Source organism: Centropristis striata, chromosome 22, assembly GCF_030273125.1.
Source record: "Centropristis striata isolate RG_2023a ecotype Rhode Island chromosome 22, C.striata_1.0, whole genome shotgun sequence".
NCBI lineage: Eukaryota > Metazoa > Chordata > Actinopteri > Perciformes > Serranidae > Centropristis > Centropristis striata.
This window is the reverse complement of record NC_081538.1, coordinates 21,091,920-21,114,419: the sequence shown is the minus strand read 5'-3', so window position 1 is coordinate 21,114,419 and position 22,500 is coordinate 21,091,920. Positions and strand designations below refer to the sequence as shown.

Here is a 22,500-nt window from a genome sequence, read left to right as displayed (position 1 = left end):
TGGATGATATCAATGATATCAAGGGTCAATAGGGAAGCAGATTAACAAGCTCTAATGCACAATGTCACACTCATCCCCCAGATTAAGATGCTAAATGCCAACCTTGTACACTGCAAAGCCTCCATTGCCTTGAAAAGCGTCTATGAAGGCTTCTGTGTTAAGCTCCCATTGACTGTAAGAGCTACTCTGTAGATTTCTATGGAGGATGTTTTACACATAGAACAAGCTTTATATCATTGAGAGATTAATACATTTTCTAAGAACTGCACTTAAATCAAAGCCAAGCTGTTGAGGTTTTTTTTCATCTAAATCTTTTTTCTTTCTATGTATACACACTGTTTAATCTATTGTTCCTCACTGTTCTCCTGCTTTATGCGAATACTGTTCACAAAGAGGAAGACATTTCAGGCACCAAGAAGGACTGAGATGTGGATTCTGCTGAACATTTATCATATCAGAACTCACTTATAAGTTACACATACAGAAGGTAAATGTATGTGTACCGGAAACTATACACCTGTTTTATCGGTCGGTCACTATAAGCCTCCCTCCCGAAAAATCCAGTCTGCTTTGATTGGTCAGTGTTTCTGGGTCTTCCATATGTGCGCTCTCAATATATTTGTAGTGTCATTGCAGCCGGGGAATAACTGAAAGGGCACTGTAGCAGAACTTTCTACCTATTTATATATAGTAGTAAAGTCTTTACGGACTCTTTAAAAACACAGTTTCTGAATACAGGCTGTGTGCACCAAGATCTTCTTTAATAAAACAAAACAAATCATTTAAGTCTCCCTTTTACAATATGGGACCTTTAACTATTAAACTACAAATATGGCTGTTCCTGTAGTTTCCAGTGATGTCACCAAGGTTCTTTGGGCTTTGGCTTGTGGATTACAGATTTGTCAGAAAGCCTGCTTCACAAATTGGAGGCATGGTCTTTAAAAAATGATTATGCACCATCATAGGAGGCTAAAAAGAAGATGCTATTGAGTTGCATTATGGGAAATGCTAGATTCAGTGTTGATAGGGCTTGACCTAAGAGTTGAGGCCAAGAGTCAGGATAGCTCAGACTCTGCTGCACCATTTTTAATTATTCTTAAAAAAGAAAATCTATTTCTTGTAAGTCCCCATCAAAACACATAGAAAAATACATTGCTGCAGTGACCCTTTAATCCTGTTTGTCCAGTAGGCACATTTTGTTGATTTTCTAATCCTACCAGGAAGTTAGTGATGTATGACTCTAAACTCAAGAGGAAAATACAAAATAAATGAGCAAACATGCTGGTGAGGGAAAAAGAAACACCACTACATGGTTTTTGGGTAATTGCATTGGTGAACTAGCTATTTGTGGTCTGAATAAAATGGACTCATTTGGACTATAACACCTTTTTAAAACAAATTTAAAGAAAAAGTTGTGTTTAAACTATAAATGGCTGTTTTATGTAGTAGTTGACCAGTAAACATTTTAGTGCAGTTTCATAGGTGTATGGGAGGAAATATATGACACGGCATATATAAGGAATTTATGCCAAAGATTGGTGTGTACAAGTAATAAACTATACACTGTAATGATGATTTGTGCATAGTCACATGTGGAAATAACTGTCAGCATGTTTCTCTGCACTCCTGGATGCAGCTGTGAACTTCATTGAGGACTCTATCTGAAAATCTTTCATTTTCTGTTTATTTGTGTGTGTGTGTCTCGGTTAAGTGGGTTCACATGTGTCCTCTCTGCCAAACCACTGTGTTGCCGTGGCGACCCGAGGCCCGAGCTAACTGTCATGTCTCGTCTCAGCGACAGAAACACCTCCTTATCAAATGAGGGCGCAGAGACGATCCCAAAGGAAATCCATCCACATTGAGACATCTGTACTTGTGTTAGCCTACCCAAATCCGTTTCTTTGTGACAAGCCTTAATCTCAATGTGCAATTGTGTGTGTGTGTGTGTGTGTGTGTGTGTGTGTGTGTGTCTGAGAGGATTGTAAGAAAGAAATCTGCTAGTGAGATGTTTTTTTTGCACTTGTTGTGTCCTCTCACCCCTCCCTGCTGGTAAAAAAAAATCCAATTGCAAGGTGGACAAAGCCGTTCAACTGGAGATTGAGTGTGTCTGAACACAGTCGAGCATATGGACGGCTAGATTGAAGCAGTGATAACAGTGCAGAGGACATTATTCTGAGGCTAAACACACAAATGTGCTCTCTCTCACACACACACACACACACACACACACGAGTAATAATGAAATCAGTGACGACAGCGGGGTCCGTTCTCCATGATAGAATTACACAGCTATTCTGTTCTCCCTGCAGTGTCTAGCATATGGGGCAGCACGTTTGGCTGACAGGTGCAAATGTATTACACGCACTCTGCCTAACCTTTAACCCATATTTTCCCATCATTCCCCATGTGTGTGAACAGTAAGTGAAAAAGAAGTGCAGGGAAATATGTGTGTCAATGCAGCTGTTTCTCTCAGATATTCATGTGTGTGTCATATTTTATGATAATGCGTGTCAAGGAGACATGAGGGCCAAGTGCAGCCTGCGCAGAGGCCGAGCCCAACACTGGAGGTTAATGTGTTTCAGACAGGCAACCGGGGGGACGCCCGCGCAGGCTCTTAACCCCTGGGAGAGGGGGCCCCAAAGCCCACGTGGATCTGAGTGGAAGTATGTGAGGTCTAGCCGTGTGTGTGTTTGTCTGCGAGAGAGTGAGTGTACGAGCGGCGGTCCGTGGGGTCAGGATTACCAAGTGATAGGCCACTTATTCTAAATACGCAGACAGGAAAAGCACCAAAGTCAGACTCATCCTCCTTTTAAGCGGAATACCAGATGTTTTGCTTTTACTGTTTCACCTCTGTGGTTTTGTCTCTCTCCGCCTCTGTCATCTCTTTTTTTCCCTTTCTTGTTTATTTGCTGTTTGGCCTCCAAATTGAATGACATTGAAGCAGAGAAATCCAGCAGACCACTTTCTTAAACTCGTTATGTACGTAGGTGCCAACACTTTTAATTTGATAATTAAAAACTTAGATTGCTTCCAGCATTCACTCAATCGTACACCTCTATTGAATCCCCAAATGCCATATTTTAACAGCTAAAAAGTTTTACAACTCCAGTTGCATCTGAGAAATGACAAAAAAGTTTGGATGGTATTAAATCTAACCCTAATTTGCATTGGAAAGACAAGTGTAAAAAATGTACAGTTGTTACCAAAAAAGGACCTACAAACTTGATTCCAAAAAATTTGGGACGTTGCTTTTTGTAAACTTCTTTCCATTTATGTCAGCATATAAAGGAAAATATTTTGAAGATTACTTGAGACTTATAATCCATCACAATAAAAGCACTGTATAGCTCACAGTAAACAATGCCTCAAGATGTTTCCCTCTTGTGTGTTCAAGTGCTTGTGAAACAAAGTGTAATCATCATTTTGATGGTGATGATAACCTAGAAGTTATATAAAGATGCCTCTGTGCTGTTAAAAGAGATTGAAATCTCTTCAGCATCACCCACACATTAGCTCTGACAGTCAATCTGAATATTGGCGGACAAAAGCCAAGGGCTAGGGTTACACTTGTCAGTTCTGTGTGATTTTTGAGCTCTGATCATGAAGATCATGTTTTTTTATGGGATCACTTCACTGTCCACACTTTGGCTGAAAGTGACAGCTTTGCACCCCCCCGTGGCTGTGTTTTTGGTCTCGTATAGCTCAGTGGGCAGTATGTGGTGTGAACACTGTCAGGGGATTTATTCTCAATGGGACCACCCAAGTGAAAAGGAAAAAAATATTTGAGTGTGTGATATTCAAAGACTTTTTGGTTGTTGTTCTTTATGTTTTTGCCGGTCATTCTTACCTGGAGCTGTAGCGGTCCTAGGCCTGGTGTGGCAGCAGCAGCAGCAGCCATTGTTGTGGGGATGAGCTGGAGAGGGTACGGGTCACCTGAAGGAAACCAAAATCACAATTTTTAAGCATTCATTGTTTTTGGCACATTTTTACACTCTAGGATCCCCTCTTCTATGTCCTCCATCTCTTATTCATTCATCTCTGTCCTTTCTTCCTGTAGTATCCCTCTCTTCCTAATCTGTGACCCTTTCTCCCCTCATATCTCCCCTTCCTCTCATCACCCCCCATCTCTCCCTGTCTCTGCATCTCCCCCTCCCTTACCCCTCATCCTCTTGTTTGTCTCCTCCCTCTCATCCCACCTTCGTCCCTCTCCTCACCCCCATTCTAGCCCTCCCACCACCACCACCACCACCACCTGAGTCCCTCTCTGCAGCTGTTAAAGCCGTCCTTTGTGTGTGCTGCCGGTAGGGCCTTAATGAAAAGCCTGATTGTGTGTCCTCCTCCTTAATACCCCCTGACAAAGAGCAGCGAGGTGAGGGGATTCTGATAAAGCTGGCCCCAGCGCCGTAATTAAGAGCCGCCACTGCCGATTGCTGCTCTCTCTTCTCTCTCCCTTTTTCCCCCCCTCAACTGTCTGTTCTCCTGCTTTGTTGGGCGCGGGGCTGCTTTCAGTCTTTCTCTCTCTTTCTCTTGCCCGCTTTCTCTCTCCCTGTGTCCTTCTTGTTGTCATCTTTCTCTCTTCACAAGTTGCTCCCCACCTTTATCCCTTCACTCCCTCTCTGTCAGGAAGGATAAATCAAGAGATAGATGGAGGAACAGGGCGGTGGAGATGACAGAAGTGCAGGGAGAAGGAGACAGAGAAAAGGACGAGTGCAGTTTATTAGTGACCAGGTGCAGATAGGCCGTGCTGTAATTACTTTGAGAGAAAGAGAGAGAGACAGAGAAGGAGGGAGAAAAAGGTCAGGGATGAGGGAGGAGGAGATGGAGGGTGAGGAATACTGTACTTAATTATCGTCATATTGAATAAAACCTGTCTGTTGACAGCTCTGATTTCCATTTGGACATGCCCACTAACCAAAATACAGCACAGGGAGGTCAGACTATCACATCCAGAACACTCTATTCTTCATGGAGAGTAACTTGGGAATGTTCTCAGGGCTTGACCTTGCATTTCTGACCCGAACCTTCAGCAGAGCGCTCAGCTTCTTGGCCGTATCAGGACCTTCTATTGTGCATGTGTGTGCCCGAGTAAATGTGTGTGTGTGCTTGGCATAAGCCAGACTTTCCTTTCGACATATTTTCCCATATAACTCTAAAAAAGAAAAAAAAAGAGAAGACATTCTTTTCTCCAGCGGGGAGGGAGGGCAGGAGGGATTAAAGAATTATTTCAGGACTGTGTATTCTAGGAGATGGGTCTCTTCTCCTTGCTCCCTAGACAAACATGAGCCGGGTAGATATTTATGCTCCTCCTGGGGGTCGCTGTAACAAAAGGGAGAAGGACGGAGGAAAGCAAACATGTTGCTCTTGGCTTGGGGACAGCGACCTCGGCAGACGAGGATGAAATTTCTCACTGACAAACAGACCAAAAAGGAAGATAGAATGAGGGCAGTGAGAGGCAAAATGCCATCAATATTCCTTTAGTGTCAATTTGTGCACAATTTAACATTTCTTAAATTCTTTAAGGGGTACGACACAGACTTAAAACATAAAGTTTGGTTTAGGGATTGACAATTCTCTGTCAGTATGCATGCACTAAAGTAAAGGTCTAAAAGTGCAGTTTACATAAAATTTTCACACCTGAAAATGCAGTGCTGTTAACTTAACTTAATTTTCAATATTTACAGTAAATTATTAAGTCCTTATCTTTATCTCTAATATGTGTCAACGGCTTGAATGATGAAAAAAAATGTGTTACAGTTCAACAAGTGTTTAAACAGAAATCCATAACACGCAGATAACATCTATTCATATCTTCAAAGCTATGAAGCGCTGTGAGAATATGTCAGAGCACAATGCTACACATGTCCTATTTAGAGCTGCAGCACGAAACTACATCAACTCACAACAACTTTGAAAGTTGCCAGAGAGTTTTCTCAGGGGCGGCTCAGCCTGGCGCAGAGTGCCAGTCCGGTTGGAGTTGGCGGAGGCAGTGAAAAGACAAGCCCACCACTTGACAGGGTATTTACGTGGGCAGTGGGCGTGGGTGAAGATGGCACTAATTAAAATGGAATGGACTTGTTTGGGAAGCTGTGAAACTCTAAGGGGGTGGGGTGGTGGTGAGGGGAGCGGGACTGTGCGTGCACGAGCTTGTGTGCACGCTCGCATATCTGTGTCTAAGTATTTTTTTGTGTGTTTGCGACATCACAAAGCATTCTCTGGCTACCTCGTGTGTGTCTATGTGTGTTAGTGTGTGTGGGCTGTGTTGGAAACATGTTCTGGCTGCTTCCTGTGTTAATGTGAGGAGAACCTGGGGCAGGTCACATTGCCACCCCCCCTACCCCCCTCCCACCCTCTCCTCCCCCTCTGCTAACCCCCCCACCGTGCATTTATTCCCAGCATCCCCTGGCAAGCACCCACCTCTCTTTCTCTCTCTCTCTCTCCGTCTCTGTCTCTCTCTCTCTATCATGGTAAACAACACATTGCCACACAGCCGGAGCGTGATAGCCAAAAAAAAAAAAAAAAAACATGTCCTGCAGGACGCCTGTATTTTGTTGCTTTTATACATCAAAAAATAGACAAGACAAAAGGATGGAGCCAAAAGGACTGAGCGAGTGAGGGAGAGAGAGATAAAGAGAGAGAGATTGAGAGTGTAAACAGGAAGGGTGTATTTGGACTGGTTTTTCTATTAAGAGAGAGATGTTGTTGTAGGGGCGAGCTTGTCTTTTGGGAAACAATCCGACTCCTTGTGTGGGAAAACGGTCAGACTCTACCTTGCTTGGTGAAAAACAGTTGAAACATCACACGTAGAAAGTACTTTTACACTGAAAGTTGCACCTATTTATGGGTGTATGTGTGGACGCTACTCACTGCAGCCAGGCTTGTAGTTGAAGCCAGGGGGCATGAGGAAGCCTTGCTGGGCTGCAGCCGCCGCCAGAGTCCTCTGGTCTGGAGGAAAGACAGGAATCATGAGCGGAGGGAGTTGGCCCTGGACCTGCTGAGGAAGGAGGGGGGAGAGATGGGGGAAGAGGAAGAAGCAAGAGGGGAAGGAGAGAAATTGGAGAATATAACATGAGCATCTTTGCACATAGACATGCACTGGAAACAATGTTGACAATAATGCTAAAAATAGAGCTGTGTAACTGATCCAAGAAAAGCCTTAAGTACCATTCTGAAGACAGTTACATCTGAATTACATCATAATGATTTCACAGAATCATATGCATTCAGGCTCATATACATATATGCATGTTATACATATGGAACACACATATGACATCAGTCCTACACACACACACACACACACACACACACACACAATCTTCTGGATTCAAAGACAAAAACCAAGTCATGAGAAGAGTTCACTCAACTCGCACAACAGCTGGCCTTTTCCTTTTATTTGGAAGATGATGTTCTCTCCCTTCTCCCCACATCAACCCCCTCAACAACCCAAACACACACACGCACACACACACACATAGACACAACCCTCTATGCGCGCCCGTCGGCAGAGAGCCATACGACTTCACAAGGTTTCCAGGATTTTAAAAGGAGAAGCAGAAAAAAGCTCCTCCGATGGGTGGCTTTGGCAGGGAAGACAGGAGAGGGAGAGAGAGAGAGAAGGAGAGAGAGAGGGAGACAGAAAGAGAGAGAAGTAGGAGACAGATGGTTGCACTAAACAGCGTTCTGCCAAAAACAACGCACAAAGACTCGCGTGTGATGGACTGACTGACAGTTTGAGAGGGAAGATAGGAGAAGACGAGGAGAGGAAGTGAGGAGGAGAGGGAGAGTGGAAAAAGGTGAGACGAGCTGGAAAATAAGGAATCTTATCGAGCTGTAAAGCTGAGGTGTAATGCTTCTATGATGTAGAATTATGAGTGGAGGAAAGGAGCTCAGGTCTGTGCAGATTTGGAGCAATTTAAAAAAAAGTCAATACAAGAAAATTGATGTGTTTCCTACTGGGCAACATTCCAGATAAGATTGCAAAGAGCCCAATCAGCTCTTTTTAGCGATATAGGTACAACATGTAATTTATGTTATTTTAATTCACTTAGTTGAAACAATAACACAATAATAACAACACAATGTGGTGTTTTCATTGGTTTTGCTTTCGAATCTTTGGGCATGGCAACAATACAACAATGCTACGCCTACACTGTACTGAAATAACATAAAAAGACCCTGCAGCGTAATCACTTATCTAACAGTTCTCTAAACAGATTCATGTATGTCTCCTCTTTAGCAAAACAATGAGTTTTACACCCAAGTTAAAACATTCAAATCATTGGGTAGTCTTTTCACTTTCTCATTGTTATTTTATTAGCCTATATGAGTGTGAACAGACTTATAGAACTAAAGTTATAGCCAGTAACTACCATTACAACACTGGGTGTTTTTGTAACTTCAGTGTTTATTGTAATGTTTATTACAACAGCCAACTGACAGCCACTGCCTTAAAGAGTTGATAAGATTAAACTCTTCCAATCACAGTTTGCTTGTTTCTTTCTTACAGTTGACTGTACTGAAACACAAGTAAAACTCTCAGAAATATACCTTTTCTTTGCTCATGTGCATCAGCAGAGACAGATTTTACGTCCACATGACGACTTAACTAAATTGTCTCTGTCAAATTGGTGCCGCTTCAAATCAAATCTCTGAAAGGGTCTTTAGGTCTTTGACCTGTATTCCTGGTTGCAAAGCACTTTGCTCCCTCTTTACAACTCATCTCCTCTCTCCTCCTTCTCCTGCCTCTCTTCCGCCAGGAGGGCAGAGGGGTAATGGCTGAATAGGATAATGGGCAGGTAAAAGCTGTGTGATGTGGGAAAATTGATCTGGAATGATGGAAATGGCTGCACAATCATAAGGATGCGGAGGTGCTGCAGTACAATCAGACAATATGGACACTTGAAGTGCTTGAGACATAGTAAATAGAGAGAGAGAGAGAGAGAGAGAGAGAGAGAGAGCGGCTGTCTCTCAGTGCTAACAGCGCTCCAAGCTTCCCCTGTCTGTGTGTGTATATTCAATTTTCCCTGGGCGGGCGTATGCATGCTCGTGTACTGTAAACACCTATGTGTGTGTGTGTTTCTGAGTGTGAGCGTGTCTCCTCCTCCCCCTCCTCCTGCTCCTGTGTGTCGGCATGCGGCAGCCAGCAGCACTGTAATCAAACTATCACAGCGCAGGGGAATACAGCTCTCTTCAAGCGGCTCCTGTTTCCCCCTTACACCAAAAACAATAATTACTCCACCATTTTGGTTAACCATAAACCGCGGTGCCGCCTGCGCCGCACGATCAGAAGGGAGAGGCGTTCCAGCGCGATGCTCGGACAGGACCCCCGCGGGGACGAATCACAGACAGAACAGTTCCGCTTTGCCTTTCAGGCCTAATTGGACATATGCTGGAGTGGAGCTGGCTAGCAATACTGTAATGTACCGTAGGGAGGAGGAGAGGAGAGGAGGAGAGAGGGGAGGAGAGGAGAGGATAGAAGAAGAGTGGAGAGAGGAAGGGAGGAAATAAGAGGAGAAGAGGGAAGAAGAGTGGGGATGGAAGAAAAGAGTAAAGGAGAGGATGTAGATGGAGAGGAGAGAAGGAGAGAGGTGATGGGAGGAGAGGAGAGTAGAGGAGGAGAGAGGGAAGGAGAGGACAGGAGAGAGGAAGAGTGGAAAGAAGAAAGGAGGAAAGAAGGAGAGGAGGGATGGAAGAAAAGAGTAAAGGAGAGGAGATGGGGGAGAGGAGAGGTGGAGAAGAGAGAATAACAGAGGAAAGGAGAGGAGAAGAGGGAAGAAGAGAGGTGATGGAAGGAGAGAAGAGTGGAGAGAAGAAGGGAGGAGAGGAAAGAAGAGCAGAGGAGATAAAAGTAAAGGAGATGGGAGGAGAGGAGAGATGGATGGGAGGAGAGAGGAGAGTAGGGGAGGAAAAGGGAGGAGAGGAAAGGAGAAGAGAAGGAAGGAGATGAGAGAACAGTAGAGATGGAGAGGAGAGAAAGGGGGAGTAGATAAGTCTGTGGCAGCTGTAATACATACATACTGTACATAGACACACTGGCACTTATACTGTACGACGTCTGTGTGTGTGCAGATGGCTTTGCTGAGTCTTCTCTCTATATCTGCCTCTTTTTCTGTCTCATAACAAAAAGACTGCACACAATAGGAAGATATTAATCAGCCTACAGAACTGTTGCACAATACATCCACTGTAAGTCTGCACAATGGGATAAAAAGATCAAGCAACAGAAAAGAGGCAAGAGAAACCCCACAAAAAGAAAAAAAGAGTAAAACAGAGAATGTTTTATGGAGAATCATTCCCTCCCATATGGTGCTGTTATAATAGTTGAGTTGTGTGTAACAGCTGTTGAGCTGATGGGCTGCACTGCAAGCCTACCATGGTCACTGGCATACACACACACTGACCTCTAAACAGTAATACACACACATATGTGGCAGAAAACATGGGTCAGAGCAAGTTGAGCGTAACAAGGAGAAACAAGGGACGCTACAAAAACTGTCTGACGTGTGTGTGTGTGTGTGTGTGTGTGTGTGTGTGGGTGTGTGTGTATATGTGTGTGTGTGTGTGGGGGGGTGGGGGAGGGGGGTGTTGTCCTCTAGCTGATCATATGATATTGGAGAGTCTTCCTTATCTGTGCATTCCTTCTCATTTACATTCCTGTACCATCTACAAAATGACTTAATCTGATACTTCTCCTAATATTGGATATACAATAATGCAATACCTTAAAGTGGATTATGAGCTCTGTGTGTTAGCCTCGTGATCATAGTGTAAACTTTGAAACCAAGAGGAAGACAAGAGAGAGGGAGAGAGAGCTCTCCCAAATCAGAGAATAGGAATCAGAGACAAAGAGATGCATTGACAGAAGGAAAGAAAAGCCTGTGAGAGAAAGTGAGGGTGAGAGAAACAGAGATAGAGAAAGTGAGAGCGAGGCCGGATCTATCAGACAATCTCCAGATCCCACATAAAGGAAAAGGCACATCTGAAACAGCAGGCGCTTTGGGGAATAACGCACTCTTCAGCTTCTCTTTCACATCAGGCCCAAAGCGAACATGAAAACCTACAACACACACAGACAAAACATCACACTGCTGCTACTGTAGGCTGCCGACGTGGAGGATGAGGAGCTCCGCTTTTTATCTGCAGAACCCCTCCTCCAGATCCAAAAAAGAAACCTGAAACAAACAAAACTGGGACTCATCTGAAAAAATCCTCTAATCAGTGATAACTGAATGCAAAACAAAGAAAACTACTCGGAATGGAAAAAAGAATCACATATATATATTTATATATATATATATGAAGAAAACGTGTGAAAGTTTTTCTTGAGAACTTTCACAGGGGCAAAGAGGACAGAAAGAAAAAGAGAAGTCGACAATTCACCCTGGCGAGAGAACTTCTCAGGAAATAAACAGCAGATAGAGCGAACAGAATGAACAAGAGAGGGAGAAAGAGTGAGAGAAAGAGAGACGGAGAGGGGAGCAAGAGTTGGATAATTGGCAGCGAGTCGAGGCTGCGTTCACCACGCGCCAGGCGGCACAGCTTGAACTTAAAGCGCCGCTGCGGCATAATGAAGATGTGGCCGCTAATTAACATATGGGGTGCGAAACAGGTTGGTTGGCACGCGGCGTGCTAAAAACTCCAAGGTAAAGTTATTATTGGGGAGTAATTAGCTCTATGAAGTTAATGCGCCGAACAATAGCTGCCAGCGCCGCACAATATGGCTCGCATCTGAGTGCGCGAAAAAAATAGCCCCCGCTAAAGTGCGAGTCCCACAGCTAAAATCTGTTGGCGACCATATGCTCCGGCAATTAATGCAAGACCTGGATGACCTATTGCTAAAGAAGGGACGTGCGAGCGACAGAACCAATAATTAATTTGGAGAGAGAGAGGGAAAGAGAGAGAGAGATAGCTGGCTTTTAATATTAGTCCATTAACTTTCTATGGACAGGGGCTATTAGAGGCCAGCCTGCTGAGAATGGAGGGCCAGGGTTCATGTCCCAGTGGCACTGCCATGTACAACACACACTCACTCACACACACACACACACACACACACACACACACACACACAGGTATGTCTGTGTGTGGGTACATTAGAGAGGAGACATGTGAGAGAGGGTGGGTCTCTGTGGGAATGGCTGCTTGGTTGTGGTCCAGTTTATGAATGTGTGTGTGTGTGTGTGGGGGGGGTGCACAGCGACACATAAAGTGCATAAGGAAAACACAAATTACACTGGTTGCGGTGTAATGGGAGTGATTAAACAATTACACAGGCAATTGGGTTAGCCGCTCCTATGCACAGAGTACAGAGGTGCTGGTGTGTGTGTGTGTGTGTGTACATACATATTGTATGTGGTGTACTGTATGTATGTGTGTGTGTGTGTATGTGTAATACTGTAATACTGTATGTGTGGAAATGAATGAAAAGCTTTTGGGGTTTTTTGCTTTTGTTTTTGAATGAAAAATAATAAACATGGACAGGCTGTGACTGCATCAGGTATTACACATGAAAGGTGTGTGTGTGTGTGTGTGTGTGTGTGTGTGTGTGTGATTGAGTTACCAATGTAAGTTAGCATTAATAGAGAGCTTGTTAGTCGCTGTCGCCGGTGCGTCTGGCTTATCTTAAACTAGTCAAAGCATCAGGTGGCTTTACTCATTTTCTGATTCGCACTTTTTCTTCTTCTCTGTCTGCTTTGCTGTCCTCCACCTATAGCGACGGCGGCGCTTGATGAGATGAAAGACAGCCAGCAGAGACACACACTATGGTGTGTGTGTTTTGGTTGAGTGAGTTTTGATTCATTAGGCAGGACACACTTGTGTCCCCTCATCCCTCTGTTTCAATATACATCGTGAGTGTGTGTGCTGCTGCCTCTATTCTATGAAAATGTGTGCTTGTTCTCAAGGTAAGCCCTGAGCCGCTCGGCAGGTGAGCTCCTTTCATCCCCGTCGCGCTTCCCCGCACGGCGTCCCCGGCAACACCGGAGGGAGCCTCGGAGACAAGTTGTTTAATTAGAATGAGAGAAGAAGAGGGAGAAAGCAAAGGGAAGTTTGAGGAAATGCGCTCACCCCTTCGAGCTTAACAAGACGGCCCCAAGCAGGGGGTTGGAGAGTGTGTGTGTGTGTGTGTGTGTGTGGGTATTTTTGTGTGTCTTTATGTGCACACATGTTCTTGTTTTGTAATTCTTAAGAGAGCAAGTTGGGTTTCACCCTCAGATTGAGTACAAAGTTTTGCAGAGTATGGGGTCATTTTTCCTGGTCGAGTTTAGCTTTAAAGGCACACGATGCAGGAATTCTTGCTTATTCTTTGAAAACAAAACATTCAAACTTAAACCCTGTATAAACTCTTGTTTATGAGACAGTTTTGCCCACAGTCGTCTCACTATAGTTGTGTTCTTCTACAAAAAACAAACAAAAAACATAAGTGATGATTGAGGGGATTCTATGTATTTTTTTTTTTTTGTAAAATTCTGCATATTATACCTTTTTAAGATTACATTTTTATTAGCTTGTTTTGGTTATGCTTGAGGTTAATTTAGGATCAGCACATGAATTAAGAGCTTGGATTAGAGTTTTGTCCAGGATAAAGGTCAAGCTTACTTTAAGTTTGGGACTTAAGATCAGATCGAGAGTGAAGCTCAGATTAGGTGTTTCAGAATAAAAGCTCCCTTAAAAAGAAAAAAAAAAACATGAATGTGTGTGTAAATGTGTGCATGTGGGGGGACAAAATGAATGCATCATAATTCATTAACTAATTCATGGAGAATTCCAGGTAGAATCAATTAGTCAGAGCAATAAAGTAGCCAATCACTGACTTCTGGACACTAATGACTGGTGTGTGTGTGCATGTGTGTCTTGTATGTCATTAACTTGTGTTGCTGCGATGCCCACCTCTATAAATGAACTTGCTTGTTTGTCGGCTCATATTCGGCGAGTGCTGTTGGCCTAAATAGTGGACGCTAACACCCATATCGCTAGCTTGATTTGGGTTTCAGGGTGAGAAAAAATAGGAAACCGGACGCGAGGACAATAAATAATTTGTCCTCCTTTCATGAGGGATGTGTGTCACTCTCGTCTCTTTTTCATGAGCTTGATTATTCGTTTCATTTCATCACCTCTTCCAAGTGGACGGTTGAAAGCATTCTTCACAGGCCTTTGGGGGGTTTGGGCCTAACAAAGCCAAGGACGCAGACACACAAACACACACACACGAAGGGACAGCTGAACTCAGCCTCGTTAGGGGGAAATGCAATCACAAGGGGCTTATCATACAGACACAAAACACACACACACAGGCACACACACCCCAACACACTGAACCTGGTGCCCTCTCTCTGGCAGGCCATTGTATTGTGGGATTGTGCGGACAATCTCTTCATGAATGATTAAGCAGTGTATTTCTCGACCAAGTCTTTGATGATGAGTGTGTGTTTGATCATCAGGCGAGTGTGCAGCGCTCTGTGACTGTTCGCGATACGTGTGCGCGAGTGATATTTTTGTATGTTTGTCCGTGTTTGTGCGCACTTTGATGTGTGTGATATACGGTGAATGTGTGTGTGTTTTGCGCTCCTGCGATGAGCCCCTGTTGATTGTGTCCCCCTCTTAACGAGGCTGCCTACAGCTGCCCCTGCTTGTGAGAAACTATTGTTGGGCCTGTTCAATGGAGAGACGCTTGTTTGGGAAAAGGTTGCAAAGTCATGGGAAAAGAGAGCTTTGTCTCGACGGGGTCGTGAGGGAGTGAATCATGAGCGGACGTGTTTATAGCTTAACACACACAGCTGCGGCAAACACACACGCACGTATGCACAGACGAAGAAATGGATGCTCGAGAATGCACAGAGAAATCCTCAGAAACAAACTTCTTTTTTTTTGTCAGAGAGACAAAAACGCAGACAATTCAGAATTTAACTGGCACAAAGCAAATAAACACAGCTGCTTTACACAGAATCAGGGACACACAGAGACACACGTCCCACACGCATGCTATCACAAGGTCTCTTATCACACAAACTGTGTATGGCTAAACTCTTGGGGGAAAGGGAATGTGTGTGTTTCTGTGTGTGTGTGTGTGTGTGTGTGTGTGTGTGTTCCCTCTTGGACAGGGTGTCTCTTTATGATACAAAGCCCGGCTTTCTCAGCTCAAAATTCAGTGTCATCTGCTTTTACAAAGGCCTGGGCTATTCGTTCCAAGCCACCTGGACCGACATAGAGGCTCCAGTGTAGCACCAAAAAGGACAATACCTCCATTTTTAAGTGTTACACATATACCCACCCATTTTCTCTGAAGCTTAAGACACAGATGCACATTCAAATTGACTTTTTAGCTGATTTACTTTTGGCTATATGAGTTTTTTTGACTTGTGTCTATAATCGGCATTATTAGATTTGTTTAATTTCTTGTTCATAGACTACTTTGAGACTTTACTTTGAAAGTCGACTAAGTTTGGATCTCCTAGAAGAAGGAACATAAATGTAATAAATCCTCCTCTGTGGGGAAGAAAACAAGCTGGTACTACAACACTGTACCTAATTATAACAACAAAAGGAAAAATGACAAACATGGATTCACTTGGTTTAAAAAAAACCAAGACCCATCCTCTGGCTTGAGTCAGATAGGTTCCAAATTAGTAGCATGAGAAAAATATCCTGAAAACGTTTTTTAAGTTTACTCGGCCTAGATTACTTAGTTTGAGTTTGTACGATGTAGCTATTGCTTAACTGAGCCAGTCTACTGATCTACTGACACACTGGAATACATACTGGAGTACTTCAAGAGTACTGTACTTTCAGTTTGGCGTGCAAACTTTGAATTATGTAATAGAGACTCAAAACATACATACAATTCTAGTACTGATTACTGAGGCAGACTGACCACTTTCAAGTGATTACACAGGTTGTTTGTGTGTGTGTGAGTGTGTTGGAGGAGGAGGAGCTATAACAAGTCAACACTGATTCAGACCCCAAATGCTGATGGCTGCGCAAAGAAAAGCCACAACAATCACAATCATAAAATTGCCTTTGTGGGCTATGCAGACGTACATCCAGACACACCCACGCAAACACTTGCGCAGATACATACACATGACTACACACGTGGATGGACACACACAAACACAAACCGGCCTCACCTGGATTTGTTGCTGCAGGAGGTTGATTTTGTGTTGCTGCTGCAGGAGCTGCTGCTGTTGCCGGGCAATCTAAGGTCGGAGGACACAACACGTTATTAGAATGTATATGAAGTGTGTGTTGGTGTGGGAGCATGTGCATGTGTTGTGTGTGTTCTGGTGTGTGTGCAGGGCCTGTGGGAGATGCGACACATCTGCAGGTCTCTGAGGCCCCAGTTGCACGACAGAGGGTCGATGCCCTGGTATGAAATATTAAAGAGCTCATCTCATCTGGACTCACAGCCAAGCAGACGACACACTTTCTGACATGAGCACATTCTTTACTGAACGTAGTCCATCACCTACATCCTTTTTACAATTCTCATCTATCAGTCAAAGTGACTTTTTCTCACTTTTACCCATTTCTTTGCAGCATTTTTTTGCTTCTAGTGTGATTTTCCCCACTGGCCTTTTTTTTTGCATTCATTCTTACTTGTTCTGCAGCAACTTCTTACTTGTTCTGCACAGAAACTCTCCACTGGCTCAAGGAGTGAAAAAGCAACCGAAGAATACAGTATCCACATAGAATACAACCAGACTAGGTGCACACTGGTGCAAGATGCAGCCAAGGGCACGGTAAGGCATTGTGTTTGTCACAGGTGATTTGTCCTCACAGCTGTGTTTCTGCATGTGTGTGTATGTGTGTGTGCTCTCTGTAAACCCAAGCTTTCCAGAAGCTAAAAAGCACAACAAAGAGGGAAACCCTTCTCTATGCAAATACCTGGCAGACCCTCGCCTGGGAGCTTGGAGTGTGCGTGTCGATGAGTGTGAGCTTGTGTGTGTATGTCTGTGCTACATCCGCTCCAACACTACATACCCTCAGCTTATTCCTGTGCAATGTCCCTGTGTTCAAGCTGCCAAAGGCGCATGTCTCTGGCTGTGTGAGCACTATACAGTATGAGATGTGTGTGTGTGTGTGTGTGAGAGAGAGAGAGAGAGAGAGAGAGAGAGAGAGAGAGAGAGAGAGAGAGAGAGAGAGAGAGAGAGAGAGAGAGAGAGAGAGAGAGACTGAGAAAGGGAGTATGGAGGAAAATAAATCCTGTGTGATTTGTTGCTTGTCAACCACACCTGTGAGCCCACCTTAAAATCTGTGTGAGGATTTCTGATGACCATTTGTAATGTTTAAGTGTGTATGTGCATCTGTATGTCTGCAGGCACCAGTGAGTACCAGTGTGTGTGTATAACTTGTGATTCAAAATCAGCATATGTCTTTCAAAAGACAAAGTGAAAGTGAACTAACAAAGTGATCTCAAGTCGGACTAAATGACCTGCTAGCATGGAGGTTTTCGCAGCGAAGAATACAGTATGCAGCATTTCAGAATGCCGCCCTTCACATGCAGCGCGCCCCTGTACCTGGTCCTGCTGCTGCTTGGCCAGCTCCATCTGCTGCCTCTGCTTCTCCATCTGTGAGGCGGCCAGCTTCTTCTGCTCCTCGTGGGCCGCCAGGAGCTGCTCCCTCAGGCTGCTCAACTGGCCAATCATGCCCATGAGCTGGCGCTCTTTTTCCGCCAGGCTGTCTGCAGTACCTGTAGGGTGAGAAGGGGGGTGGGGGTGAGAGGGAGAGTGGTCAAAGGTGAGATAGTAAGACTTTGAAGAAAAATGCAAGACTCGGTTGAGGTTACGCTATGAAAATGTTTTCATCATTTAGAAAAAAAGTCTCTTTTTTCTACGTCTACCTGATCACAGAAACAAGGACAGTTTTAAGCGTTTTTATAAGTACAGTCGTTCTGTAATGTCTTTTATGAAGACGTGAAAGCAACAGGAGCAAAAGTGGAGATGTAATGCAGTGTTCTTCTTCTTCTCAGAGTTTTCATGGCTATCCAGAGGCCATAAAGGATTGTGGGGGTGAGGTCAGAGGTCAGAGGCATGAAGGAGAGGGATGGAGGAGGAAGGAACAACAAAGCAGTGTAAAGCTATCCATGGCTTGTTGGTCATCCTAATATATGACTGGTTTGGGGTTTTGGACGGTAAGAGGGGGCATGTTAGGGGAAGGTGAGTATGTGCGCTGCAGAGTTGTAAAACCAGATGTTAACTTATTTTCCTGGGCACACAAAGCCTGCAGTGATTACTCAAGCCACATCCATCACTGCCTTTATTGCCTTATTGAAATAAAGGGAGTAAATCCGTCTGAAGAAACACATGTAACCAGGCAAACTGTGGTGGCTAAACTAATGTAAAATCTCAAGCAGATGCATATGTTTATCAAACAAAATGAATATTTAGCCAGGCTTTAAAAATATAAAACTTTAAGTTAAATGTATTTTATTGGCGCTGAATTAGGAGTAAATATGGAGATTGGTCTGGAGCTATCAAGCTGTATTATGTTTGTGTGAAAGAGAGAGGAAAAAAGAGCGAGAAAGAGAGAAGGCGAGTGTGTCTGGTCTGTGTTTACCCTGCAGTCAGCCAACCTCCTGCTCACATTTAGCATGGCCTGACCTTTGACCTCCCAGATCCTGACATACCAGCTCTATTACACACATGCACACACACACACACACACACACACATATAAACACACACACTCAATTACACATACACAAACACTTCCACACAAGGCCTAAATCATTCAACAGGATGTAGTTAGAAAGAGGCACACTGAGGCACAATCAGTACGAGTGTGTGCGCCCATGTCTGGTCATATGTACCGATGTTTGCCTTCATGCCTTTGTTGTGTGTGTGTGTGTGTGTGTGTGTGTGTGTGTGTGTGTGTGTGTGTGTGTGTGTGTGCATGTGAGGAATAGCACAATCCCCCATTGTTCTTCAGCTGCTACCTTTAACAGGGCCACATTCCTGCGCCAGTCAAACCAGATGAGGAAGAGAGAAGGAGAGAAAGAGGGAGGAAGAGAAAGAAGCAGGGAGGAAAAGAAAAAGAAACATAACGGGGGGATGAAAGGGAGAGTCTAGAGAGAGGATAGAGGGAAAGAAGGCAAGCAGCCATGGCTGCTGACCTGCCCTTTGACCACTCAGGAAGGTGAGAGCCATCCATTTGTCCTCCCTGTTGGTAGCCGCCACTGCCTCATGCCCCCCCCACATACCCGCCTCCACTGCCCACCGACACCCCTCCCCCTCCTCCTCCCTTACTTCCCCCCGCACTCCATCCATCCGCCAACAATGAACAATAAAGGCAACTGTCGGGAGCACTGGCCGCTGGAAAAATAAACACGCCGCTGTCCTAACTCACAGACCCACCTTTGTAGAGCCAGAAATGTGTGTGTGTGCGTGCTTGTGTGTGTGTGTGTGTGTGTATAGCCAAAGCTGACCAAGACAAGAAAGAGCCTTGTGTTAAAAACGTTAGCCTGTTCAAATGGGGGGTGAAGGGGTGGGGAGGAAGGGGGCAAGAGGGGGAAAAAAGGATAAGGGGGGTTGCAAAGGTGAAACGATGGATCAAAGGAGTCTTTCTTGTAGGGGGTTCTTGTTGGGGTTAACCCCCCTTTTTACACACATACACACACATCCATGCACATGCACAAATGCAAACACAGTAAAATTGGGTACTTCTGTGCAAAACAGTGTGTATGTTGAGGTGGAAGGACATTCCTTTAAGCAGCAGTCTGGATAGTTAGGTGTGTGAAAAGCGAAGACAAGCAGTCTATTCTTTTTCTACAAGCTGCTCTCAATCCCCCTCTCAGCTGTGCATGTTTCATCAGTAAACCAGAGTATTTGCAGAAGAAGAAGAATCCAAGAAAACAACACGCTTCCTAACTGAGATGAGATTTAGAAACTCTCCAACATGGACGTGAGCCGCCTTGTCTTTCCCTTCTCTTTCTCTACCATTCAGACTTTCAGAATTTCTGTGGTGGCTCCATAAATCAGCTTGCGTCCGCTTGTTTCCTCAGCTGCTGCGAGGCAGGCAGGCGGATCGATAACTGGTTTCCTCCATCGGTTTACACACATTCCTCCTTAGGCAGATTGCTGCAGCCTGTGCTTACCTGCAAACCTGCCAAACAACACCAACTCTCTTTTCTCTCGCGCACACTCGTGCATGGCGTAATTAACCAATTTGTAACAATGTAATACTTGTCACCGTGTTTGCAGTGCTAATTAATGACCCCGGCTGCATTGATAACTCCCCCCGGTAAGGAGGGAGGAATGGGGATGAGATGGATGAGGGAGAAGGGAAGGAGGGAGAGGAGGAGAGGGATAAGACACAGACTTGATGGTAGACTTGGGTGAAGGATACAAGAGGTAATAGGGAGTAGGGGAAGGAGAGACGATGGGAAGTAAAACCAGTCTGGAAGTATAAGGAGTAAATTAAGGAGTATATTTACATGAACAAGATAACACAGTTACTGAAACTAATCAAATTAATTTAAGTTAAGGTTAAGGTAATAACATTAAGGTTTGACTAAAGCACTTAGTACATAGTTTGCAATAACCTGATTTTCCTAACAGGCAGCGTCTTAAAATCAACGATGTTAATTCGAACCCCACAACCCTCCAACAGGTTTCAAAGGCATGTTTGATTAATATTTTATTTTTTTTAATTGACAATTAATCAGTTTTTCCTAGCGATGAGCTGTAAAACTGAAACTTTTTATGACGAAAGCTTAAAATAGTGACATTTGATCAAAATCACTTTCTTCTACAGCAGGCATGTCCAAACTATTCCACAAAGGGCCGTGTGGCTGCAGGTTTTCGTTCCAACCAAGCAGCAGCACACCAGACTTGACTCAGTTAATCAACTGATCTCAGTCTTCAGACAGTTGATTGGTCAAACTGTGTGCTTTTGCTTGGTTGAAACGAAAACCTGCAGCCACACGGCCCTTTGTGGAATAGTTTGGACATGCCTGTTCTACAGGTTTCATTTGAATTTTCGCCCCATAAAATAACTTGTTTGCATGAACTAGATTCTTTAAAAAAAATGTAAATAGTTATATAAACAGGTGAGATTTACACCATTTCCAAAGATACCAGATATCCCGGTTGAAAGTTTATAAAACGACATCCATGTGATTTTAATATTTGTCCCAGTGCAATCTCTTTGAGTGGGATGAACTGAAAAACTGTAGAACTGAAAAGAAGCAATTCAAAAGGAAAACCAAGAGTTAAAGAGATGACACTATGTTATGCTGCAGATCTGATGTTAATGGCACTATACTGTGGGGATATATATTCTAGTGCTATGAGTTCCATACTAGTGTATGCTTGTGTGTATATGTGTGTGTGTTTTGCTATGTGAACCGCATGGGGCCTTTTACCAATGTTGCTTCTCAATAAGGCAGACGGAGCGGGAGGCGGTGGCTCAAAATCACTTTGTTCCCCCACAAAAAGCTCTTCAATGGAATTCGATGGGGGAAAAAAAAGTCAAGGGATGCACTGACAAGTGAGAGCAGAGCGCGCATACACACGCACACACACGCACACACACACACCTACATGCACACACCGCTGTATGAACACTTGACTTTCCATATATGTCTTTTTTTTTAACAATCATAGGCACAAGTACACATTCACCCTTACAGACACACTTTGTTATGTAAGCACTGTCTAAGACACACACATGGACTCAACTGTACATGCACTTCTACACACACACGCACACGCACACACACACATACACACACACACTCCTGATATTGCTCCCCAGCTGTTGGTGTGTGGTGCGCCAAGCGGGACGCCCCTACACAGAAATGTCAGCGCGGCAGGGAGTTGGGAAAAGGGGGTTTGATCAATGGAGCCCCCCTCTCGACGGCCACGCTGCTCTGCAAGGCTCTTTGATTACATATTGCTTTGCTTCCTAATGAAGCTCAATTACTGGAGGAGAACGACGGCTTTGCCCTGGAGTTACAGGGAATAATAGCCACACTCTTCTACCTCTCTCACATCTTTCTCGCCTTCGCTTTCTCTCTCTCTGGCTGACTCCTGCTCCTACATATTCACAGCGCGGCTCTCTTGATCCCTTTTTGTTTCACTTCCTGCCCTGGGTCCTGCTCTGTCTGTCTCGCTCTCGGATGTTAAGAAGGGTTGGTGTAGATAGAATGGGTGATTAACTCTGAGATTAACACAGAGCTGATGGACTAGCAGAGACGTCACTGACTGTTTGACCTGTCTGTCAAACACGGGATGAGGCGGCCAGCTTGGTTCAGTTCAGGGCAGCTCAGACCATTTCAGTTCAGTTTAACCACGTTTAGTCAATTTAGCTTCAATTTAACCTCAAATCTAGACTGTTTTTCTTATGATTTCTCTCAAAATGTCATTAACTGACATGTGAGTGGTTGTATACATGATCTTTCATGCAATTTGTTTGGATTTCTTCTAGAGCTGTCCTGAATATCATTTTTGGAGCTTCCAAGCTTCAGTGAGAATTACCTGTTAATGTTCAAAGCTTTGTGACTTT

The 22,500-nt window shown here is 44.2% G+C and overlaps 1 protein-coding gene across 7 annotated transcripts in view; it reads right to left on the bottom strand.

The window, feature by feature from the left end:
• sox5 (SRY-box transcription factor 5) overlaps positions 1-22,500 on the bottom strand; it is a 93,140-nt gene that overhangs the window by 25,184 nt on the left and 45,456 nt on the right. For 5 of the 7 annotated variants that reach the window (XM_059325540.1, XM_059325541.1, XM_059325544.1 and 2 more), the window contains 4 exons: positions 17,514-17,686; positions 16,125-16,193; positions 6,865-6,991; positions 3,848-3,933 (listed from right to left, as the gene is read on the bottom strand). In XM_059325540.1, coding sequence (XP_059181523.1) covers positions 3,848-3,933; positions 6,865-6,991; positions 16,125-16,193; positions 17,514-17,686 — 455 coding nt within the window. The remainder of the gene's footprint in view (positions 1-3,847; positions 3,934-6,864; positions 6,992-16,124; positions 16,194-17,513; positions 17,687-22,500) is intronic. The other 2 variants (XM_059325542.1, XM_059325546.1) reach the window with 1 other exon arrangement.